Source organism: Mustela nivalis (assembly GCF_964662115.1).
Source record: "Mustela nivalis genome assembly, chromosome: 2".
Lineage (NCBI taxonomy): Eukaryota > Metazoa > Chordata > Mammalia > Carnivora > Mustelidae > Mustela > Mustela nivalis.
The window spans coordinates 122,901,679-122,927,876 of record NC_139021.1 but is presented as its reverse complement, the minus strand read 5'-3'; the positions used below and the strand labels follow the sequence as shown (position 1 = coordinate 122,927,876).

At 42.0% G+C, this 26,198-nt stretch overlaps 1 protein-coding gene and 1 long non-coding RNA gene across 3 annotated transcripts in view; one reads left to right on the top strand and one right to left on the bottom strand.

Annotated features, from left to right (window-relative positions):
• ANK3 (ankyrin 3) overlaps positions 1-26,198 on the top strand; it is a 335,126-nt gene that overhangs the window by 206,210 nt on the left and 102,718 nt on the right. The window contains 5 exon segments of the mRNA XM_082721630.1: positions 576-674; positions 766-864; positions 1,622-1,717; positions 6,220-6,292; positions 6,459-6,521. Coding sequence (XP_082577756.1) covers positions 576-674; positions 766-864; positions 1,622-1,717; positions 6,220-6,292; positions 6,459-6,521 — 430 coding nt within the window.
• On the bottom strand, positions 3,122-26,192 carry LOC309860107. 2 transcript variants are annotated; one of them, XR_014309155.1, is made up of 4 exons: positions 25,243-26,192; positions 19,095-19,243; positions 18,407-18,480; positions 3,122-5,314 (listed from the first exon to the last, which is right to left on the bottom strand). It is a non-coding gene; the product is annotated as an uncharacterized lncRNA (long non-coding RNA). The 2 variants fall into 2 exon arrangements; XR_014309156.1 differs by lacking the exons at positions 3,122-5,314; positions 19,095-19,243 and adding an exon at positions 17,410-18,268.

The following is a 26,198-nucleotide window of genomic DNA, read 5'->3' as shown; positions in this document are numbered from 1 at the left end:
AGTCCACATCTCTCCACAGATCATTCTTTCTGTCCCTCGACAAGAAGCCACTGAATCACTCTGCCCAGCTGTTGACTGTGCCATGTTTCCTTCCTACCTTGAAAAGTTGCTGTGAGGAATGCCTGGGTGGCTCAATCGCTAAGCGTCTGTCTTCAGCTCAGGTCTTGAGGTCCTTGGCTCAAGCCCTGTGTCAGACTCCCTGCTTGGCAGGGAGCCTGCTTCTCCCTCGCCCACTCCCCTGCTTGTGTTCCCTCTCTAACTATCTCTCTCTCTGTGTCAGATAGATAAATAATATCTTTTAAAAAAAGAAAAAAAAAGTTTGTGTAAGAATAAATTGAGCTGATGCAGAAGAGAACACTTTGGGACATTGAATAACTCCTTACATGTGACATGGTATTATTTTTTATATCAAACACTAGCTCTCAGAAATATCAAGGGCATTGTATATATATGTAGGGGGAAAAAAACTATGCCAGCTCAAACAGACAGGTTAAATAATACTTTTGCTTCTATTTAGGATGGCAGTTTCTGAAAATATACTTATGAGGTTTCTTTTCTGAAAAATGTAATTACAGATGGGATATACACCTTTACATGTAGGCTGCCACTATGGAAACATCAAGATTGTTAATTTCCTGCTCCAGCATTCTGCAAAAGTTAATGCCAAAACAAAGGTAAACTCTTTTCTTCTTCGTATCCACCACCAAAGTCATTGATTTTGTGTCCAAGGAAGCAAGAGTCATTTCTTCCATCTTCCTTCTGCAGAATGGGTATACGCCGTTACATCAAGCTGCTCAGCAGGGACACACGCATATAATAAATGTCTTGCTTCAGAACAATGCTTCCCCCAACGAACTCACTGTGGTAAGAGTGAAGGGAAGGGAAGAGGGAGGCTAAGGGAAGAGGGAAGAGATGGACCTGGATGCTAGAATCTTTTTATATTTTTCTTCATGCACCAATGTCGCTGTTCTACTTTCATTAATAGGTATAAATGGAATATTCAGTAGAATTCAGGCCAAGGGACAGTAGCTATATTGTGAGCTGTCCAGAGAGATGTGATTAGTGTTTCACACTTAAAAACTACAAATCCTGGGGTGCCTGGGTGGCTCAGTTGTTCAGCGTCTGTCTTTGGCTCAGGTCATGATCCTGGGTTCCTGGGATCGAGCCCTGCATCAGGCTCCCTGCTCGATGGGGAGACTGCCTCTCCCTCTCCCACTCCCCCTGCTTGTGTGCACTCTCTCAATCTCTCAAATAAATAAATAAAATCTTTAAAAAAATAAAATGAAATAAAACACTACAAATCCCCTGCCACCTAGTAGGAAATACATATAGAAAAAAAACAAAACAAAAAAAACTTGTTTGTCTCCTTGATGACTTAGAATGTTAAAAAGCCTCTTGGCTTCCATAGGTAGCAGCCAAGTGTCTTCTGTGTGAGGGGGAACAGGTTAGATGGGTTTTGTGCAAGGTACATCTAATGAAGTAGTGTTTTGTGTAGGACAGTGGGTGGGACCAATGAGACACTCACCCTCTGTTTAATATGGATGAAACATGTGGGAACACACAGTCACCAAGACACGGGGAATGACTTCTTAATTCCTTGTCCTCCTTTCCCTCTTGCCAGAATGGGAACACTGCCCTGGCCATTGCCCGGAGGCTTGGCTACATCTCAGTGGTCGACACCCTGAAGGTAGTGACTGAGGAAACCATGACCACGACTGTAAGTAGCAGACGCCGGACCTCGTCACCCTGAGTGCCTGCGCTCACGCTGTTGATTTTCCGGGGCCTTTGGGAGATAAACCCACTTTCCTCCCATTCACAGACTAAGCACCATGTGTCCAAATGCTGTCACCTCGTTGCCGACAGCCAGCATAGCCACTCTCATTTCTGATATTGAGATGTTAAACACTAAAAAATACCTTCTTAAAAGCTGCATTAGTAGCTATGGAGTGTTTTGTTCCATAGAAGGCTAAATGTATGCACTTATTTGTTTTGCTATAAAAACATTTTAATGAACTGGTGGCAGAAATATTTTAACATCCACCTGTGGCAATGGGAGGAAGTGGAAGATAAGATGGTTCTTTGAAATGTCATAACTCACAAATGATAATGGATACACTGTTGTCATTATTGTAAATGTGTTTTTTACAGTGTCAAAATAAGACCGCAGAGAGAGGATCAGAATGGGTTTTTGTCACCACTCTCACTGCTCTTCCGTTCAGCTATTGGAATTTTCGTAGGAAAAACAATAGGATGTTTTGTTAAAATTATAAATAAATCTTTACCAGGAGGCCTCATTGCGTCAGATACATTTTTACAAGCTGCAGCCTCTAGGATAAGTCATTTCTTATTAGCACCATCTGGAGCCTTTGAACTGCTGTGGGGTTTGGTAACCGTGGAATCATGAGCAGATATTGCACCATATCAGAGGCTTACTGGAGTTACTCCTAACTCCGTGACTCAACACACATGCCTGAGATTGGCTCTGGACTCTGGAACACTGGGCATTATCAGCTGTGCCTCCTTTTCTCATCCACCACCTTCTGGCATGAAGGGAGGCATAGTTAGCATCTGCAAACAGTTTGTATACACAGTGCTTCGTATTTTTTTAAAAAATGGATTGAGGGCTTCTGTAGCAATCTACTGGTTGAGTTATTTAGCAATGTACAGGCTTTAAAGCTAAAAACAAACAAACAAAATACCAAAAAAAACCCAAAACAAAACAAGAAAATAACCTGTTGATTGCAAGAGAGAAATTATGCAATTTGCAGAAAAGAAAGCAGTAGCTTTAATGGGCTAGGGCAATGGTTATCAACCAGGGCATGTTTCTAACTTCAAGGTATAGTTTGTATAGAGATAAACTACTACACATTGCTTTTATGTATACCGCTTGAGTACTTCATGATTTTAAAATCTGTTATTAAGTTCTTGAGAAAAGAGTTTAAACAAATAATATTTATTGACCTTAATCTTATAGATATTCCATCTAGTTTTTTTCTAGAGTGGGAAAAAAAAGAGGAAGAAGAACAAGATATTAAACAGTGGTGAAGTGTCACAATGCCATAAAAGATTTGAAATCACTGCAGTAAATATGTAAAACCTATATAATCATTCAAAATATAAATCTTGCTCATGTTTTTTGAAGATTTTATTTATTTATTTGTCAAAGAGAGAGAGAGAGTATGAGCAGTCGGAGAGACAGGCAGAGGCAGAAGCAGCTTCTCTGCTGAACAGGGAGCCCAATGTGGGACTTGATCCCAGGACCCTGGTCGCAAGACTCTGAGCCGAAGACAGACACTTAGCCAACGGAGCCACCAGGCATCCCTATAAATCTTGCCTATTGAATATAAATTATTTTCTCACTCATTGGGAAAGTTTAGAATGTTTCTTGAATATCAAAAATGCTTGAAGAGGGGCACCTGGCTGGCTCAGGTGGTAGAGTGTTTGACTCTTGACCTCAAGGTTATGGGGTCAAACCCCATATGGGATGTAGAGATTCTTAAAAACAAACAAAATAACAAAAAAACAAAAACTTGACGAGAAAATAAAGTTAAAGACAGAGGAGTTAAAGTTATAGCCTGAGAAGGGTTTCAAGGCCTGGTCTAGGTGAAGGACAGAAGGAGTATAGGAGTCAGGCCGTATCCCTTAGTGTCATCAGCTGAGTTTTTCTGTGAGAGAGAAAAGATAGGACTCATGCTAACAGAAAGATCCAGTTTGCCTAATGAGGTACATCAGGCTTTTACCAAATGAGTGCTCCACAGAGGTGAGAGTAGAGTCTATTGGAATCCCTAAGACTTAGTCCAGCATTGTGGTATTTGAGACCTTATTTCCACCCCATACACCACCTTATCAGCTGTGTGGTAGCAGTTACATGTTACCGGGCATGGATGAAGGCTGACAGAGTTCAGGGTGGAGTCTGTGATCTTGAGCTCCCTGACTGCAGTGCGGTCTGCACAGCAGGTGGGTCTCTGCGGGGCCCCTTGCTGGAGTCCCAGCAGTCCGTGAGTTCATAAGCAGACACTGGTTTTTCAAAAACCCTAAAAAGATTCATCCTCCCTGTGAGTACAGTGTTTGACAAGGCAGTTCTGAAAAAGATGCTTGAGTTAGTGACATTGCAATCATGGCAGAGTAGGAAACTGAGGAGCTAGAAGCTGACATTCAAAAGATGAATTCAGCATTTAAATTGCATTGTTTAAAATATTCAGTTCCCTCGTTTGCAAAGAACAGAGGACATCTCTCTTTCTCTCAGATACTGGTTTCTAATACTGTTCTGTACTAAAGGGAATCAGGGCTTCTTCAAGAAATAGCTGAGTCTAGATCTGGGGAAGGAAATATGCACGATGACCCTGGAGCATCTTATGGTGCCAGAAAGTAAGGGAGTGTCTCTCCCCTCAAGTAAGTAAACCAGCATGCGTACACACAGTTATGGGGCTGTGTCAAAGGGACACAGGAGTCAACTGACCCAGGGGCCAAAGGCGGAACAATTAAGATAGATAGATAGATAAGAAAAGGAAGGAATGAATGAAGGAAGAAAGAATTGGAGTATAGTGCAAAGTATAAAACAAATTTCCATGAGTCCATAGTGATATAAATAGACAACTGAATAAGTAGCAAAGAAGAGGAAAATCAGGCAAAAAAATTTCAAACAAATTATAAAAAATACTTCACTCTCAAGGGGGTATAGAATGTAATTCCCCCACTGCTTATGTGTGGGCTGAGTACTGCTTCCCTGCAAAGGAAACAGTATGGAAAGGAACATGGCGGGAGATAGACTAACTTTACGGCAGAGAAACCTGAGGAACGCTGCCTCCGCCAGGCGTCCACGGCCAACATCAACACTGGTAAATTCTGTTGAAAGTATGGAGCCTTGATCTAACTGTGTGGTGAAAATAACACTTTACGTCTATGGTCTTCCTCTCCGAAACATGTAACCCAGTCTAATCACGAGAAGAACATGAGAGGAATCCCAATTGAGGGTCATTCTACAAAATACCTGACCAGTTCACTTCTAAACGGTGAAGGTGACGTGCCTGGGTGGCTCAGTCAGTTAAGCATTTGGCTTCGACTCAGGTCATGATCCCAGGGCCATGAGTTCAAGTCCCACATCAGGCTCTCTGCTCAGCAGGAGTGGGGAGTCAGCTGCTCTGCCCCTTCCCTCGCTTGTGTGCATTCTCTCTCTCTCAAGTAAATAAGTGGAATCTATAAACAAACAAACTGTGAAGGTCATTAGAAGCAAGGCAAGTCTGAGAAACCGTCACAACCATAGGAGCCGAAGAGGGCATGACAGGGAAAGATAATGTGTATCCTAGATGGGAACCTAGAACAGAAAAGGGACATTTGGTAAAAAATTAAGGAAATCTGAATAAAATATAGACATTAATTAATAGTAATATGTGAGTAGTGGTTCATCAGTCATGACAAATATACCATAGTTTTAACAACTGAGCTTTTTTTTTTCCAGTTGCCTTATTTAATTACGTGTGTTCCCTTTTACCATTAGTATTTCATATGCTCAGAATAAAGAGGAGTTGTTTTAAGTCTGAAACATTAAGTCATTAATATTGTTAACAAGTTGTCGGTGTCCTTTGGATGGATACAAGCTGTATAGGTAAAAAGTCATCAAAAAGCAAGTAAAAAAATTCACTAAGGCTCTGTAATATACAGTTCTTTAAAATTGTGTGAAGGTGAAAATGATCTTGCAAATGCATGACTAATATTTTCAGCGTGGCATAGTTGCAAAAATTATATAATTTATGCAATCTCAATATTTTATATTTATCCTAGGCATTAAAATGTACATATAGAAGGGGAAGACAAAATTAATGGCTGGCTTGGCACAAGCAATAAAGACACGATTCTCGCTGTTCATTTCTTCAGCCAAGACTTTTAGTGGAGTGAGGTGGCAGGTTCCACAGACCATGAAAAAGTATTAACAATGGACTAGGAGAGGCGGTATCTCTCTTCTCTTTCCTTTGAAAGGCCTCATTAGGGACCTAAATCTTTTAAGCCAGTTTGCTTTACCACTAGAATTCTTTCATCTTATCTTCTCAGTAGTATATATGGTGGAGACCTTAATGCTAAGGGGAAAATCTTAATGCCATTTTACATGTGAGAGCTTCATGATATTCTGCACATCAGTCCCATAATAAATACTTATTTAGAAAGAAATGAATAATCTCATTCCTTAAAGTGACTGCCTTTTGTTTGTTTGTTTGTTACTAGACTATCATAGAGAAGCACAAAATGAATGTTCCGGAAACGATGAATGAAGTTCTTGATATGTCTGACGATGAAGGTATGAAAACGACATTTGTGTTCATAATAATTAAAAGTGACTGTGTATCTGTTTCCTGAAATGTGTTTATTGCAAAAATGTGTTTAGAAGTGTTCATGTGTTTTGTTGTTCGTTTAAAGAGTATGCGATTTTCCACACACTTACACTGTTCACTTGCATCATGCAGTTCGTAAAGCCAACGCCCCTGAAATGCTCAGTGATGGTGAATATATCTCAGATGTTGAAGAAGGTATTTGTAACTTTTTACTGTGATGGAACTTTCACTTCCAGCTTTATCTTCCATTTCTTACCTTCAAAATATAACACTTCCTTGAGTTACTAACTCTTCACCTAACTTCCAACTATTAATTTATATACCATTTAAAAGATGTATCTGGTATTAGTGGTTGCTTTAAAGCCCCTCTCCTTGAATCCGTTTTCCGACTTGAAAGTACAAGTGTCACTAATGACATGGTTTGCATTCTATTTGTTTCTATTAAGCAGAAAATTGATTTTTATTGTTTACCTTTGAAAATCCAGAAGAGGAAATCTGATTAATGTTTACAGCTAAAATATTTTCCAAAATAAGAGAAGGTATCTTATATGTAACTCATTGTAAGGCTGACTCTAAGCTTACTCTAAAAAAGCAGCTTTTGAACTTGAACCATTAATGAAAGCTCAATCTGAAGAAAATTGCTTTCAGAATATAAACTTGCAATATTGATTTCATGACAGAGATCAAAACATAAATTCTTAAAACTCTACTTCATTTGCTTAAAAGAAACGACTTGTTTTCTGCCCTATTTTAAAAATCAGTTCATTTGCCCAGCTCACGACGAATCCTTATACTAATGAATGATATCTTTAAAAGTTTCTTTGGAAAATTAACATTTTTAAAGTAAATAAATATTATAAAGGTGGCAAATTTTAGAATTTTGCTGGAGTAATGAAATGTATATTTATAGAAGAATTTCCAGTATATTTATGTTTCTTTCTTGCCCCATCTGACTCTCCCAAATGACTTCTATCTTCTTGCTCCCTGTATTTGCCCGTCTTCTGTATTTTTCGCACAGAGAGGATTCAGTGTTGTTGGTCTTTCTCTGTGTTTAGGTAATTGTCCCTATTTTAACTACTAGTCTCTCCTTTGAGTTGCACTCATTTAAATGAACATCTAAATAGTGGGAAGCCTACAGAATCCAAAGTCACTTTAACTTTTTTGGCATCCAGTGAGTGCCTATTGAAAGTGCACTCTGGCTAGGAGAATACATGGCTAGAACAGCTAATGCCTTGATGGTCATTTAGGAACCCAGACAGAGCTGTCTCATTGTTTGTAAGTGTTGTTTTCGTAACTGTTAAAGGTGTTTACTCATTTTTCTTTTCCTTTTGTCTCCATCATCAGCTGTGTATTTACTTCTGTTTTATCCCCGATTGGATATTTGTATCATCTTTAGGACTTTAAGAATAATATGCCTTGCTATCATACTATATTTTGATGCCTTCTTATATAAAGTTTGCAGAGTAATTTCTTATGGGCAGAAGACAAAAGGAAAATATAATCACACTGATGTGTATGCACACAAATCATGTCAAACGTAGATTTTCAAATGCGATTTTATGAAATATGACAATCAAAGACCCAAGAATTTGCTAGTTTTGGACAGAATATCCAAAGTAGTTGCGTTGATGAGAGGCCAAGTTTGAATGGGCTATATAACAGCTTTATATATATGAATAACCGAGTAATTTCCCATAAAGGAGGAATTTTTAATTGTTTCATTTGAAGATAATTCATCTAGCCATTTAACTAGAAATGACAGCGATTTCTTATGGATTTCTCTCAGCTTGGGAGTTTGAAATGAATAAGTTTCGATTCTCATTTTATTCGTCTTTTTTTTAAACTTTCTGGCCCTTGCCTTATGGGTGTGTCCACAGGCTGTGACAATCAAATGGCTATTGATTTCATAAAGCCGTAGAATTGAATGTTGGGAGGGGTTCCTAAAAGGTCACTTCAGCCATCTATGCTAGAGTCATCTCTATAAACCTCTCAGAGGAGGTCTTTTGCCCAAATGCCTTAATGACAGAAATTCCCTAATTCCCAGCCCACTTAACTGTGCTTGAACAGCTCTGACTTTAAAAATTCTTCATTTCGCAATGCGTCCTTCTCCATAATTCAAGCCACTGCTCATTGATTCGGGCTCTGATGCATTTGGCACTATTTAACACAAAACCTGCCTCTTCTATTTCTCATGAGTCTGTTTTTCTCAGGACGTGTTATCCCCTCCCTCACCATTGCCTCCTGTGCACATTTCAGGGTGTCAGTTTCTACCTCAGGTGGAGGTGATCAGAGCTGAACACAGAATTCCAGGTGTAGTCTGATCAAAGCAGAGGAAGGCAGGGCCGTTGCTTTGTCCATGGACGATATTACAAATCTACTATTGAAGATTAAGATGGTTCTGAGGTTATAATATCCATTTAATTTGACTCCTATTAATATCACTGTCATCTGACGTTCCTCAACTGCTTATGTGAGCGCCAGTAAGCCACATCTGTCCTATCATGAATAAACTAGCATTTCTATATTATTCCAAATCCTCCCCCCCCATTTTAATTCTAAAGGGACCCCTACAACTTTAATGATAGCTTTTATTTCTGACTCATTTGCCTTATAGTCTTGCTAGCCCTTTGCTACTTTAGTTGGACTTGGAGCTGCTTCTTTTGGTAAGACCTCACAGACTGGGGCAAATGTTTATTTCCACGTAACCACAGGGATGTTATGAATATCTGTCTTTAACGAACCAGTAAGAGATCACCACACTGGTATCCTAGGGTACTGAGAAGCTCAGCAGCTTTTAAAAGCATATAAAAATGAAAAGCAATATATGCTACCAGTTTTTCTCAAGAAAGAAAAGGGCGCCTGGGTGGCTTAGTTGGTTAAGCGTCTGCCTTTGGCTCAGGTCATGATCCCAGGGTTCTGGGACCGAGGCCCACATCGGGGTCCCTGCTCAGTGGGAAGCCTACTTCTCCCTCTCCCACTCTCCCCTGCTTGTATTCCCTCTCTCGCTGTGTCTCTCTCTGTCAAATATATAGAACCTAAAAAAAAAAAAAAAAGAAAGAAAGAAAAAGAAGAATGAGTTTGTAATATGGGAAAATATAAATTTAATCCATATTATAAAAATTGAATAAATACTAAGGGAATGGTACTGAGAGTAGTCTTTCTTGTCCTCCTTTATCTTCTTGGCTTTCTCCTTCTCTTCTCTCATCTCTTAGGAGAAATTAGCGTAGGTAAGAAATGTTTGCATTAATTTCACACACTAAAAAATCAACAAGTCTAGACAATGTTATCAACTAATGACCTAGGGGAACAATGGAGCCAGGTTACAGAGTAGAAGGAAGGCTGAAGTATCAGCGAAGTAGAACTAGAGAAGGAAAGGCGATAAAGCAGCCTTATCCAAGCAACATATTACCTGGGTAGGGGGTACGCAGAGCTCCGAGAGGGCCAGACTCATCCACAGATATCTCAATGCCCCACTTGTCTTCTTTCCCAGAAAGTACGGCATATACATGTCAAATTAATATCTGTACAAAATTAATATTGGTTCTGGTGCCAGTTACATTCTTATGTTTTGCAATTCACTTTGCAATTTAAAAGAAAGAAAAAAGATGAAGAAGGGAGGGAGGAAAGAGAGAGAAAGAGAGGAAGGAAGAAAAGAAAGAAGAAAATTGAGGCGAAGGTTCTGTCTGTCTTCTATTTTTGAGTCCCCCTTCCAGGAGATTTTTAGTTTTTTGGTTCAACGCTGACTTTAAATTATAAATTCCTGTTGAGTATATTTTGTAAATTTTTAAATAACGTAGAACATGTTTTAGCTTGCAGAATTCTAAGAGGTTGCATTATAGTGACAAATTTAAAAAATGGAAAATGGAATTAAGCCATGGGAAGTAAAAACCAAAGGTAGCTCTGTGAAATAAGACTCTACTGAACAGGTTTGGGAGACCATTGGGTGAGACTGAGAAGAATTATTTAATTCTCAGCTACTCACAATTTGATAAGGCTGCAAAGTCTCACTCAGGATCAAATGCAGACAATGTATGTTAAAAGGAAAAAAAAAAGTAAGAGGCTAAGTACACACATAGTAGAAATAATTATCAGATAGGTAGAGGTTTGGGGGGCCTGGGTGGCTTAGTGGGTTAAGCCTCTGCCCTCGGCTTGGGTCATGATCTCAGGGTCCTGGGATCGAGCCCCACATCGGGCTCTCTGCTCAGTGGGGAGCCTGCTACTCCCCCCCAGCCCCGCCTACTTGTGATCTTTTTCTCTCTCTGTCAAATAAATAAATGAAATCTTTAAGAAAATCAGATGGGTAGAGGTTTGAGCTATAATAAAGCAATAAAATTTCATCAAACGTTAGCATGATGTGAGACATGAGGAGAGTTGTGCTCAGTCACCTTTGTATCAAATTCAGTGCCCAGTGAACTGACCTTGCATCATGGAGCCCATGCTGTCTACTATGCTGATGAGGTAGCAAAGCCCAAATAAATGTTGAGTAGCTTGCCCAACCAGGTTAGCAGCAGAGCTGAACAGGAAGACAGATTGGACAGTCTGGGTCTTCTCTTTCATTTCCACTCTAACATGATCTGTTTTCTTATATACAGAATCCAAGAATATATTGTTTTTTAAGCTTTAAAAAGGGGAAAGTTTGGGAAAAGGAACAGATCATGCCTTGGAAATTATCACAAGTTAATAATTATCTCTTAATGACCCTGATAAGACTATGGTAGAAATAGTATATTTTCTTTTGACCATCTTGGTAAAAGAAATATGCAGCCCAAGGTGCAAATTCCAGGAAAATAAATGTAAACATAATTTAGAATAGATCTTAAGAACCCAAAGTAAGTAGTTTTAGTAAACATATCTGAGTCTTCTCAATTAGAGAATAAGTAGAATTTGAATGGCATAATCTAAAACTCAAAAAAATAGGAGAAGTTACTTTAGGAGACATGAAAATGGGCATCAAGGAAACTACCAGAAAGATGTCCTTTTAGGACCCCTTCTCACAAATGCCTAGGACTATCCTGCTTTCCTAATCCCCTGGGCATGCTAATAAATAAATCAGGCCAGTAGGTGTTTAGCTTTCTAGGTCTGGAAGGAAGCCTTGAAGACTAGCCTGCCCCAGATGGTCTGGGGGTGGCTGTAGTTTTGCAAAAATTGTTCTTCACCTGAAAAGTTATCATTTTGCAAATACCTGTTCAGTCATAACATCTAGCGTTTTGCCTGATACATTTCTGATTACAAATGATCTTCCGAATAGAGATTACCTAATTACATGCTTCTCTCAATGATAAAGTGAAAATGAAACACCAGAAGCAGAGACCCAGAACCCAGCACGGTACCTGGTACACAGGAGATCCTCACTGTGTTTAGCTGATTCCATCACAGTGGAGGGAGACTCAAGGAAAAGCATGTTTTACAGGTTTCTGAGAAGAGGCAGGTTAGAGAGAATTTGCTTGCTATGTCCATATTCCATGTCCATTGGAATATGCCATTCCAATAAACGCCTTCCCACTGAGACAGACCTAGACTATGGATTGCATCAATAAACAGCTTTTTAATGACTCTCCTAAGGTTTATCTGTATCTCAAAGACTAGTTAGTGAATTTAAAAGAATTTCCAACAAAAGAAAAAGATCAGTGAACTGGGGCAGAGGCCTTTATCCTAAAACACATTCTATCCTATCCTTGCTATCCTGGCTTTGGTTTTGGAATTGTTGAGTGATTTTGATCCAGGCTGTCCACCTACCCAGTACATGCCTGATGTTTCCCTTTAGAGTCTCATAGACAACTCGTCATGCCCTGAACCCCGGCTCCAAACAGTGTCTCCCCCTAGCTCCTCATCCTAGGGAGTGGCTCCGTCACGCAAGCCAGCCCCAAGGTTACATGTAATCTCCCTTTTCTTAGCACTCATGTGCAATCTTCCAGAACTCATCTCACATCCCCCTTCTCTGCCTCCCCATGCCCCACTGCCACTGCCCAAGCCAGTCCCACCTGCGGACTCCTTACGGTTCTGCCGTGGACCGCTGCGGGAGCTTCTGCACTCTGTCCACTTCTTTCCCTGCAGACTCGGATTTCTACCTGGCATCCCAGCAGTCTTTTACAAATATTGGATCATATCATTCCATTTCCAAGCTTAAAACCCCCTAAAGTTTAGAGTCCTGTTTTTTTAAATTCCTTCGTGGTGTTGCCTATAAGCATAGCTCATTCCTTTTCATTTCACTGTGATATTCTGTTGTCTGCCTCTACCAGACTATATTTCATGATAAAGGTAGCCACCCCCTCTAAATAATGTATAGTGTAAATACTAAACTAAGATACAAACCTCCTGAGGCTTTACATCACACTTGGCTTAAAAGTTTGGCCCTTCCATGGTTGGTAGGTTCTGTGTGATGTGGCCCTGGCTACTGATTTTCCACTGTCCTCTCTGTCCACGCTTTTTAATTTCATCCTAATCCTCATCTTGAGGAACTAGCCATTAATTTCCAAGGGTAGCACGTTTTTTTTTTTTTTTTCTGTTACAGGTCAATGGTAAATATTTTCAGTTTTTCACACTATGTAGTTCTCAGGCCCAATTGTTCAACTCTGTCTTTGTGATATAACAATAGCACGAGACAAGACCTGAACAAATGGGCTCAGCTGTGTGACAGTCATTGATTTAAGGGACTCCTGGGTGGCTCAGTCAGTTAAGCATCTGCCTTTGGCTCAGGTCATGATCCCAGGATCCTGGGATCGAGCCCCAGATCAAGCTCCCTGCTCAGCGGGAAACCTGCTTCTCCCTCTGACCCTCACTCTACTTGTGCCCTCGCTCACTCTCTGTCTGTGTCAAATAAATAAATTAAACCTTAAAAAAATAATAAAATAAAATAAAACAAATTGGCTTAAAAGTTGGTGGGAGGTGGATTCAGCCCACAGACTGCAGTTTGCTAATTTGTGATTAATTTTGTTCATTTTCTTTTAAAGTAGACTGTTAGCTCCATGAGAGGAGCTTTATCCCTGTCACAATATTTAGGATTTATACAAACAGCCACTCTCCCATGGACGAGTGTATCCACAGGCTTAAATCCACACATTTACTTGTGTCAGTCCCCTGAGAGGATTGCATATAAATGAACTCCCAAAACATCATAAATAAGGTACTTACCCTTTATTGAGCCCTTTCTCCATGCCAGGCATGAATCTATCTACATTTCCTGCTATATGTCATGTGACCTTCACAGTGAGCTCTGAGTTTAGAGCCATCGAAAATGGTATGCCCATTTTATAGATGTGAAAAATCAGTTCCAGCAAGGTTAAAGGACCTTGATCAAGATTACGCAGATCAGTGCAAGGGATTATGCGCAAATCCCTGCCCTTAACCTTTGCTCTGGCATCTCTGGTGCCTGGTAATTCAGATAATTTAGTCTCACAATGGTTAGATTGTTGCAAGTTTTAAATTAGATCCTATATAAGGGATTTGGCCCAGAGAGTTCAGTGAAAGTTAGTTACGAGGTACCTTATCTTCCTGAATTTTTTCCAAATAGTCAAGAGAATTATTGTTACTATTAGCACTCCAATCTACATTTATTCTCCATCTAAAGCCCTGACTTAAAGTCCTATTAGTTCTAATTTACATTAAGGAATCTGAGGCTCAATGGGCTTAAGATATTTGCTGCCCAGGTTCACCTCGTCAAGGCAACTGGAATTTGAATTAGGTTTTTCACTCCAACTTTCTACTTAAAGGAGATGCGGTAAAGAAGAATAGATAAAAGTGACAAGGAAATTCAGAAAAAGGGGAGATTACCAAAAGCCTCAGAAAGGACATATTGCAAGGAATAGATAGAATGTGGAGAAGTCAAGATTTGGGTAGGTAGAAAGAAGTGTTCCAAAGTTCAGAAAGTGTCAGAGACAGGGTGCTTGGTAGACTTCGTTGGAAAAACATGCGACGCTTGATCTCACAGTCGTGGTTTGAGCCCCACTCCTGCTGGGGTGTAAAGGTTACTTAAATAAAACTTCTAAAGGAGAGAGACAGACAGAAAAGCAGATGACCCGGCAGAAGACCTCAGCACACAGGAGCTAGAGAAACTGAGCACCGCCCTGAATGGGGACCCCAGGAAAGGGCATAGGGAGGATGAGAAGCAGTTCTAGAAAAGTCTGGGCACATTGACGTGCCCAGAGAAAGAGGAACAGCAAAGGACATGGAGGGGGAGTGGTGAACAATAGAGGAAGAAAACCAGAAAGAAGAGTGGGTTCTAGCAGAAGCCAGGGGAGAAGTCCTGACGGGGTCCAGTCAGCGGAGCGCAGGCGATCTGCGGCTCCCTGGTGATCTTGGGAAGCTGCCGCGTCCATGACACGATAGAGACATAGACATAGAATTGAGCAGTTCTCATGTTGTGTGTGTGTGTATGTGTGTGTTTTCCCCAAGAAGCTGTGACAGAATGAGTAACTAGAGCAGTTGAGGGGGATAAATGGACACAGGGATTGTCTTAAGGGATTGCAGGGAATGAAGCATGTTTATTAATGAAAGACAATAAGTGGTTTTTCCATTTGCCCAAAACAAGTCATAATTTTGAATATGCTTTCTCCCCCCACCCCTCACCCTCCAGTTATTTTCATGCCTGCCCACCTACCTGGAGAGTCTGACCTGCTTCATGTGGAAGTGGGTCCTAGTCTGACCACCCTTAACCCTTTCCCTTCACATTGGGATTCTTGCTGCAGGGAGAAGACAGTGGAGCATCAGCACTGGGGATGAGTGGAGATGGGGGTGGCAGGGGAGTGCAAGGGCCAGGAATGGGAGGGGTCAGAGAAGCAGGGAAGATGTTGCAGAAGGAAGGGGTGGTCTGACCCACTGGGCCAGAACCACAGGGAGGCTAACTGACAGCAGAGCCCACCCATCTTCACCTTGTAAGCACACATCCTTTAGGTAGAGGTAGGTAATATAGCAAACCGACAAGCACAAGTTCGTTGTCTACACAAGGAATGGAAATTTGGGTATACCATTAGGAAGAGGCCAAATGCTTGCCCTCAAAAACCCATGGAATCGTGATATTCCTGCACACCCAGGGGCGGGGAACATCTTCTTGCCGAGCACACACCATCTTATATGCCTGTGTTAGGAGGAGCCGAGGCTAATGAGGTCTGGATTGGGGATTGAAGCTAGACAAAAATAGCTAGCAAGGAATAATTAGAAGAATTAATGAGCATGGCACTACCACCTTGAATTAAGCTATCCCATTTCTCTTTCAGTAAGAATCAACATGTCAGTGCCTGATTTCCCAGGGCTGGCCTGCAGCTGGTAATTCATTTGTTGTCTAGTCTATTTCATGCGTGGCACAGATTTTAGATAAGGAGAACAGTGTGCCTAACTTTGTCCTCTTTCTACCTGCGTTCTGTCTGGAGTCTCAGGTGTTCATGTGACCAAGTCAGGGTAATCTGAGTTAGATGCCCGAGGGCAGTTTCTGGATGAGGGTGAAGGTGTATTGATAAGAATGATAAGAATATGAAAAAGTTACAGCATCTGTCCCAACATTGTCTTTTTCTACCTCTTCACAGGAAGGACACTGAAATCGTTTTCCTTTCTGGGATGAGTTTGTTTATTAACCCAACCAAGATCACAGGGGACATTTTTCATTGCTACATCTGGAAGAGTTCCAAGCCTGAGTCATGCATGCTTATTTAGAAACTATATCTAGCCTGGATTAAGGAGCAGTTTAAAAACTGTGATCCCGTTTTTTTAAAAAGAAGCACATCTAGCCACAAAGACTAGAATAAATGTTTGAGAGTAAAGAATCAAATGGACTTTGTTTGCTCTTAAAACAAAAGAAATCTAGCCCAAGCAGAAAGAGGCATTTGTTCTGTGGGAGAACAGCAACTTGTTCACGTTGATTACAAGATGGGCAAACTTTGCCAGTCCAGCCCGATTCCTTTTGGCCATGGAGGAGGGCTGGCTCTTAGGAGCACCTAGAGGGAAGGAAAGGGGGGAGGGAGAGCATGGCCTATGGCCTCCCGCATGAGGTGCTTACAACCCTTAATGACACATACTTCCTTAGCCTCCTTAAGACCACCCATCTTACCCGTGGCTCATCGATTTCCTCAACTTACCCCATTGATCTCATTGAGAAGGAAAGCAAGAAAATACTACATTCCAGAATATAGTTAGCAAGCTGTTTGAAAGAACCACCGCTGCCAGGAGGTGCTAGAACACAACAGGTTCTTGTGAAGGCCCAGAACTGTTCCTTCCTGGCTGAGGGAGTTTGCTTCCTCCTTCACCTGGCCCCGGGGGGGAGGGGGGCATCCTTGCCCTGAGCCTCCACTCTCCCAGAAGGCCACCCTGGGCCTCCAGCCCGACACTAAAGAGCCTCTGCTACATGCATGAACTCTTGAACTACGTAGTGCAATTCCGTCAGCCACCAGTCACCTCCCCCTTTGATCCGTCCCTCAGACGGCTGCAGGAAACCTTGCTTAATCCAAGCTCTTGCTCCAAACTGCAGTACGTGCAGATCTGGAATCTGAGGAACTTTGTTTGTGCAACTGTAGGGCAGAATCAGACCCTTAGAACAGAAGTCCGAGAGCGTCAGGCTGGTAATATGACTGTTCCCGCCCCCTCGCTTTTCTGAGAATCAAAGTACCGGGGCATGGAGGGAAAAGACTCATGAACAGACACTGTCATGTGGGTCCTCCAGGCTGAAAATGTTATTGTCTAAACATTAGGGGAGAGAGACATCTTTTGACGAATGCTTTGAATTGATGGAAAATGTTTTCAGAGTTATCTGTATTTTTATGTCCCTGATTTGAACCTTCAAAAAATAAAATGTGCTGAGTCTTATTTGTCTCCTCTCTAAACGGGTTCATTATACCACATGGAACTGCCGAGAAGATGAAAAGATATACCAAAGCATTTAGAACGGCGACCAGCATAGAGCAGGTGCTCAATAGGCGGCAGCTGTCAGACAGAGGCAGCTCTCCGTGGATTCTGCTTCTTGCGGGATTAGAAGTGGGTGGAAGAACACGAGAGGAAGAGGGAGAGCTTTGAAGGTTTAGGTCTTCAGTGAGTGAGTGTGTGTGTGTGTGTGTGTGTACTATATATATATATATATATATATATATATATATATATATACATATATATCTATGGGTCAAAAAAATGAAAGTGTTTTCACCCACTGACGGACATATGTCGCTTGTCACTTGGATGGTAGTTGTTATAGTAGAATCCAACTTCCCTATAAACATGGCCGGACATGGCCCTCACTTCCCACAACTCCGTTGCCCGTCACTTTAGGAAAGCTGGCTGCTTGCTCTTCTCACGATAGTCCCATTCTTTCCTTCTCGCGCCACATCTTGTGGCTGGCTGGGGACGGCTCACTCCCCTCACTTCCCGTTTCCACTCCTCTCTGCCTGTCTTAACTCACGCACCTCTGTTCAACATCTACCGCACCGCCTCCATCGAAAGGGATGCCCTCTTCCTGGGAACTCTTGGATACTTCTGTGATTTCTCTTGCATATCCCGCGGCACAAGGGTGGTGGCCAAGACCTTGGGCTTTCCCAGACTCTACCACTGACTAGACACGTGAGCTCTGAACAATGACTGAACCTCTCTGAATCTGCCTTTGTCTAGAAAAGGGAAATGAGAGTACTTGCTCCCCAGGGTTGAAGAGTGAACACGATGTATATAGAAAGCACTCGGCACAGTGTCTCGCACATGCCAAGCATTAAGCAAATCATAACCAGCAGGAGACATAGTACAGTATTTCAGTGTTTGTGTCCTGGTCTTCACTGGAGACAAAATGTGTCCAAGGCAGTCATCGGCTGTACTCGGAGCAGAGCCTAGTCCAGTGCCCTACTGTCTCACTGCTCGAAGTGTGGGTTGCAATCCCCTGGGAGCTCATCCCACGCACAGAATCTCAGAGACAGCCTCAGACCTGTGGAGTCAGCGTCTATGGTTTAAATGGGTTCTCAGATGACACAAATGTACGCCTGGAAATTTAGAAATAGTGTGTTCCATTCACTGAATTCAGTTTCTGAAGCGATTTTAATTACTCTTGCAATTCCCACCAGGAAAATAGATATTTAATTCTCTCAAATCAATACTGCCATTAGATAACTGTCACTTACTTGTAAGGATCCCTTAAGCCAGTGCTTATCACAGTGTGGTTCTTGGACCCGAAGCAGCAGATTCCCTTGGGAACCTGTAGAAATACAAATTTTTAGGGGATTTTAATGCATAGTCCAGGTTCAGAACCAGCACTTTAGAAAAATGGGAAGCTGTTGGAAGTGCCACGCAAATAATGTGCATCTCCTTCTAGCCTTGTGATCTTATTCCTCCTGTTCCTTGCTGAAACAGTGAGGTCAAACCGCACAAAGAATTGAGTTTCCTCTCCATGTTTGCTACGTATTTGCTGCTGCACATACACACCTTAGCATGTTCTGGCAGACCCGTATAAGTCAAAACACTTGATCTGGTGTACGGAACACAGCCTGTATGACTTCTCTGCAGTCCCTCTATCTTGTTTTATTTTGTTAATTATATTCATTTTTTGAATAGGTGATAGATGCACATGGTATAGAATTCCCAAGGTACAAGAGTTTACAGTGAAAAGTAAGTCTCCCTCCTTCTCCTCACTCCAGTAATGTAGTTGCTGCCTCCAAAGGCAATCACTGAATTTTCATTGCACACATTTATTGAGCATCTACCATGTGCTGGGCACTAGATCTGGAACCAAACAGACAAAAACCTCAGCCCTCACGGAGCTCACATTTGGGTCACCTTTGGGTCACATTTGGGTCACCTCGTGGAGCTTACCTTTCTTAAAGTATTTGTTCGACAACATCGCATATGACAGTATGTAGAATTGGGGCTCTGTAGTCACATCAACTGATTTTGATTCCATTTTTACCCAATTTCTAAGTGATCCTGGGTTATCCTCCACTCTGAACTGGGTTTTCTTTATACTGAAATCGAGACAATTCTATTTGAGAAGGTTGTTGCTTGAATCGTATCAGATAAGACTTAAAAAGCACCGCGCCGTGCCTAGAACATTGTAAATGCTCAGTAGATTCTGGTGATGATTATAATGGTTTGCTCTCATCCTGCTGTTCTGTAATGTAGACTAGAAATGCTTGAAGGATTTATTTTCCCAGTCATTTTTATTTTCCTTGCTGTGTGGTGGTCAAACAGTCACCTTTTTCAGAACAAGCACACTAAATGGAAATAAGTTTCAATCATTAACTATTTGTCTGTAAGACTATTTGCTGAGTTCTAGTATGAAAGTGACGCTTAATAAATCACTAGAGTTTAGATCCTATGTTCCTCTGTATTCTTTCTAATGTTGCCTTTTTTAAAAATCCTGCATAATTTGAAGGTTTTCTACTATTAATTCGTTTGAAGGTGTAATGTATTTTTAACTGTGACTCCATAATGTTACAAAGTATATACCTTGGAAAGAAGATTGTTCATTTTATAGCAGAGGAATAAAGCATTTCTGAGCAAAGTTTCAGAAAATATAACTTCATATGGTTACATTACGGAACTTTCTTTATGATTCTTGCCTCCAGACAGAGGGGAAAACAACTTTCAACCCCTAGGAAAGCAACAGAAGTATTCCTTGGTGATGATGGAAAACATTAGAAAAAAATGACATGCAAAAAAGAAAAAGCTCCTAGGGCATGAAAACACTTATAAATATTAGCCAAGAACAGTTTCCTCTGTTCAGCGTAAAGAGGCTTGCCAGCGGGCACAGTGAAAGATCGCGGGGAAGCTGGGTTAGGTACATTCCACCACATCTTGACAACTGGCCATTGACACGGCATGTAAAAAAGAATGAGGACTGGGATCCCTCTACAGCAGGCAATGCTTGCTCTTGGGGTTTAGCGTTTGAGCCCCACATTGAGTGTAGAGATTACTTAAAAATCTAAAAATAAGTAAGTACAAAGGACCGAGGGCACAGCTATGTGACCAGCGACTGTCCCGATAATCATTTCATATATTCTCTTTGTCTCCTTTGTTCTTGATTCTTTTTTGCGTGATTTCCTGTTAGTGAAAGGGTACGGATCTTCGAAAGGTTGATTGTGGTACAAGAAACCTCTTACCCTAGTCACGATAAGAGGACCAGGAAGAGGGATAGCTGGAAAATGGAAGTGAAATGACTCTGAACAGTTTTTATTATTTGGTGAACGGCAGGATCAAGGTAGACTGGGGTGTTTTGTGTTCTCCTTTAAACAGTTTCCAGTGTCTGGTATTTTATTATCAGAAATGGATTAACAGTGAGAATGGCAGTGCTCATGATGTTAAGAGACATAAAGTCAATCCTAAATAGATGAGGCTTCTGTGGTGGCACTCAGTGGGTACCCTTCCTGGGCTTGTTCTGCACTAAGCAGGTAGCACTCTGCAGAGCTCACTCTTAATTCACTGGGCATGCATTAAGCAATCAGCACATGACCTCTTTGGCCTACCTTTAGACCTTGTCATTTCTCATTCCTCTCTGTTCCCACTACTTACTACGCTGTGATGACAAACCTCTAAACTCAGTGGATTAATCTATTATTATCTCCCATGGTTGTGTGAGTTAACTGGGTTCAGCTGGATTCTTGAGCTCTGCTGAGATTACAGTCGGGTAGCAGCTGGGATGCGAGTAACATGGCAGAATGTTGGATGTGGTATCTTCAGTTATGGGTCTGTTGGCCTCACTTGGGCGGCCCTGAAACAGCTGAGGGAGAGCTGGTCATCTCTCTCTCTCTTTCCACGCAGCCTCTCCACGTGGCTTCTTTGACCTTTACAGCATGGAGGTCTCATGGTAGTCAAATATCTTCATGGGGATTGGCTTCCCCCAAACCAGTGTTCGAAAGAGAGCCAAGGAGAAACTGCAAGGTTTCTTGGAACCAACACTGAAAAGTCATGCAATATCACTTCCCCTGCATATTATTGTTCAAAAATTGAACAAGCCCACATTTAATTAAAGAGATGTGGTTCGTGGTGGGGGTGGGGCTGGGGAGAAAACTTCTTTAAACACTAGCTACCACACCCTCTTCACCACAAAATGCTCAGAGTTACCTATAACACAACTGTTAGAACACTCCACCAAACACTTCTTGGAAACATAAACCCACACAAGTGCTTCTTGGTAAGTGAGAATGTGTGGTTCTTGTTTATATGTAAACATAATATTATGTTAAACAATCTAATATATATAATATATTAAACAAACATATATTATAATATATATGATATTGCATCAGAGTTGTCCAGTCATAGAATTATCTTTGTTGGCTTATCTACCTTTGGGCCTATTGGTCAGAAGCTACTACTAATAAAATATTTTTGGGTTACAGCATGGATTAGAGGCCGTTAACAAACTGCCCAACATAATTCATGTCATTCATTTCTAATTTTTGGTGTAATAGTGTGTTGTGCTCTATAAAATTATAGAATATTTTGTTTATTGAAAGAAGAGTAGGTATGGTCTAGTATTATTCAGACAGTCAATCAGTCAACAAATATTTATTGATTAGCTATAAGCCAGGCCTTGCATTCGGCATTGTAGACAATGGAGAGCAGAGACATCTGCTGCCGTGGTTGGATTTTGCCTTTGCCAGTATCAGCAGTAGCAACTGAAATTCTAACTGTATGAGTTCATGCTTGGGCACCCCAGATGTTTGGGCACCACAGAAAGCTGTGTTACAGAATAACACTGACCATACTGATGAAGCCCTTATTCTGTGCATTATTTCACTGAATCCCTGGAAGAGGCTGAGGTTAGAGGCTGAGTTATTATCCCAGTTACAGAGAGGCAGGAACTGTGACTCAGAGTAAACAGTGTTCCGAAGGTCACTTAACTGGTCACTGATGAAGCCAGGATTTGAATCAAGAGCACCAATTATGCAAAACTGCCTTGAAATACTAACAGTGCCTGGGTTTCTGCTTTCCATGCTTTGTAAGAAATGTCTTCACCATGTCATGAGGCTATTTTAATTAATCTTTGGCCAACTATATTGACAGCTCTCACCCCCATTTCAACTCTGGGCATCTTCTGGTTTCACAGTGACCATTTCAGAAGTCTAGAAGGATGAGTAAAGAAGAATGGAAACTTAACTTTATTAACCGTTTCCTATGTGCCAGTCAACAACTTGGCATGCCGGAGAGTGCTAAGTTGCTGCGGCCAGTAGACGGGGAGAAAAGTACAACCACCAGCCTCTTTATTTTTTTCTCCTCCATCTCCCTCCTCACCTTCCCTCTGGCAACCACCAGTTTGTTCTCTGTATTTAAGAGTCTGGTTTTCTTTGTTTTGTTTTGTTTTTGTTTTTTTTGTTTTTTTTTTTTTAATTTTATTTATTTATTTGAAAGACGGAGATCACAAGTAGGCAGAGAGGCAGGCAGAGAGAGAGAGAGAGGGAAGCAGGCTTCCTGCGGAGCAGGGAGCCCGATGCGGGGCTCGATCCCAGGACCCTGAGATCATGACCCGAGCCAAAGGCAGCAGCCCAAACCACTGAGCCACCCAGGCGCCCCTGTTTTGTTTTTGTTTTTACCTTCCTCTTTGATGAAAGCAATGATGAAATCCAAAAGTATTTATGGGGCACTTGCAATATGCCAGGTTCAGGAAGAATTTGGTTCCTAATCTAGCGTGGATCTCACTATCCAGTGGGAGAGACTAAACAGACGTTTTCCCTGGTAGGACGCTCTGATAAGGGAAGCCCACATGAAGAACCACTAACTTTAGATGGTCCTGTCCAGGACGGGAGGAATTTTAGTGTCAAAGTTTGGAGAGATTACACAGGTGAAGAAGAGGGATAAAGGTTCCATCAAGAGTGCACCCTATGTAATGTTTCAAAGTCTAAAGAGTTTCTGGACTTCTAGGGACTGAAATAATTCCGTATAACAGAAGGACAGCAGATGTGCAGGACCGTGCAGTTGTGCAGGCTGGCCAGAGAAAAGCCAACTGATAAGTCAGGAGGAAGGAGCAGCAGTCATTGAATGAGGCATTGCTAAGCAGTTTGCAGTGTAAGTGCAGATGTGGAAAACAGATTAATTTTAGTCATTTTATCCATTTGAACCACGACTTCCCCTCCCATTCTTTACAGAGTTGGGAATTATTCTTTTGCTTGGGAATATTTTCCAATACATACCAGGCATTATAAACAGTTTCCCTTCTATTCCTGCATATGTACCATGCTGATTACAGTCAGGCTGCTCCAATTAAAGCCCTGGGTCTCCTATCATCATACTATTAGGTGAGTCGTGCATTCATTGATCCAGGAGAAACACATTTGTAGAACCCACTTTGGGGTTCTACAGATGCAAATTTCCAGGAGATAGACACACTCATGGAAAAGTGTTGTAAACCACTGACTTCAGCAAGAACGTTCAGAGCCCTGTACTTAGTATCTGGCGTAACTTTCCAGCTCTTCTGAGAAACGAGCCATTGAAATTGCCTCTTGAGCATGCCCAGATGGAGGATGCAGAAGTCCTGCTAGTTTTTTCCTCCCCTGCCAACACAAACAGGGTGGAGGAGCTCCAAAGGGAGGCCAGGAGTCCCGGAGAGAGGGAAACAACGGACCAGAGCAAAGTGACAGAAGCGCCTCCTCTGGGCTGCAGTCCAGCCCTTTATGCAAAGACCTCTTCGCCTGGCTTGGGCGCTCTCTGCAGAGCTGCCTCAAGGAGGGAGAACCAGTGAGCTCCTGTGAGGGTGTCAAAGAGCTGAAAGAACTTGTGCCAAAAAGTGGGACAGACATCCACTTGCTTTTTCCAGCCTGTCTCACTTCTGCTCCTCTCTTCCAACTCTTGATAAAAAGCAGTGGGGATTAGCGTATCCTGCAGCGCTGCTGCTCGGAGACATTCGGGAATCCTTGCGACTCCCCTCGGCCCCACACTTTCAGCACCTCGGCTCAAGGGCAGGCCCTCCCTCCAGGTCCTTGCTCCCCCTCCTTCCACCTGACAGGGACCATAAATAACCAGGGCTCCTGGTGTTCCCAGCCGAGAGCAAAGTTGAAAGTTTGCCTGGAGCTCCCTGCCACTCCCCGCCTGGGCCACTTCTTTTGTTTTCTTCTGGTTTTCCTCTACCTGGGTTGGCCGTTTCTTCATTCATGCTGGAGAAGAGTCACCTCGTAATTAAGCGCAGCACCCTGCTCGCTGGCTCTCCCTGGATGTAAGGCTGCCTCGGTTCCCCGGTGAGGCACCGGCCATTGGTATCAAATTACGGAAAGTCTACACTGGAGCAGTCCTCATATTTACATACAAATAACTCAGGGGCTTGCATTTATGTCACCATTCGGTCCTGCTAGAGGCTTGCCAGCGGAGTTTTTGGTCCAATCAGAAGGAGCTTTAAAAGGATGTCTGCAGAGTGATCGAAAGGGTCTTCTCAATTAAGGGTAGGCAGGCTTTGCTCTTTTTTCGTGTATTTTTTTTCTGGTTTGGAATATCGAAAATCTCTGAACTCTGACGAGTTAGAGAAAAGATGTGCACTTCTTCAACTGCCTACGAGGAGACGAAGATGCTGAGTGGACCCCAGCGGCGGTGAAGACGGTGAATACAGCCCAGGGGTCGGTTTGTTTGGGCTGATTCCGAGGTACACTCTAAATCACTGCTTAAGGAATTCCTGGAAACATCAGGAAAACATTTGATCTGCCCCGCCTGGTGGAAATGGCTTTACCACAGAGTAAGCTCTTTCTTTAAGTCGCGCTTGGTGTGTGCTGTTTTTGTTTCGTATGCAGTGGTTGTGCAAATAGCCCAGCTGTGAGTAGTTACTTAAAATAATCTCTCTGGGTCCTGGGTAGTAGTAGAAAGCAGATCTGTTTCTTTTTTATATTTGCAAAAACAGTAGTTGACAGTGTATTTTTAGACTTGATTGGTAGTTTAAAAGCTAAGCTCTTGCGGTTTCCTGGGTTTAAATGAATGGAAATTATAAACGGTACTGAATGAAGGAATTGGAAAATAGAGCTGGAACAGATGAATCACTTACCTTTGAGAAAACATAACGTGCACGCTTTTGAAATCTCTTGTGTCCAGAAAGGGTAAGGAGAGTCATAAAAAGGAAATAGGTTTGCCTGCTTTGCAGAACGAACTTTTCCACGGACTGTGCTACGTTTTGAAAAGGATGGGAACCGTCCCACAGGGCAAAAGGCATTTGAAAAACCTGCTCTGTCACTCTTGGAATGTGGTTTTTCCGTGAGGTCATGTTATGCATATGTAGCCAGTAAAAGTTTTACGGAATTAACTCTTTGTACTGGTGAGCCAAGAGCACTTCATATAGTCCTTCCTTCAAACTGCTGCTCTCTACAGAAGGTAGAGCTCCTTCCCAAACAGCGGTTCAGCCCTGGGGCAGCCAGACCGCGCTGTTTAAGTGATAGGTATAGAAACAGTTCAAAATTGATGTGTTTCAAGGTTCTCCAGTGAAGAAGTAATAGTTCAGATTAAATGACTTGCTGGTTTCTTACAGAAGCCCCAAACTGAAATCCTGTGTGTGAGAAGACCATTTAAAAAAAAAAAAAAAAAAAGGTCCCCTCCCTTCCCAGTATAATTTTCGGAGTAGTCATGGCGAGGTGGTTCTTATGTTACAATCCATGTCCATTCGGACAAGCTGCCCTCCTCGTGGTGAGGCGTGGGAAGCTCATTGACAAAAAAAAGATCCACCTTTCTAGTCAGCCAGGTCTTGAGGGGGAGAAGGAGTACGGGGAAAGTTTTAGAAAGTGGTCCTTAACCCCAGGAGCCCTTCCGCTACTTACATTCACTCTTGAAATTATGAACTAACCTCACCTCTGTTTTTTCCTTAAGCGCAGTAACGCGCATTACCTAGGGGGTAGGGGAAAGTGAGTGAGAAACCCGGGTGGTTTGCGGATGACCAAAGGAGTGGTTTTCTCCTCAAGGGACCCATTTTCAAAAGGAAAGCTTCTGATTCTGGCTTGTTTTGTCCATCGG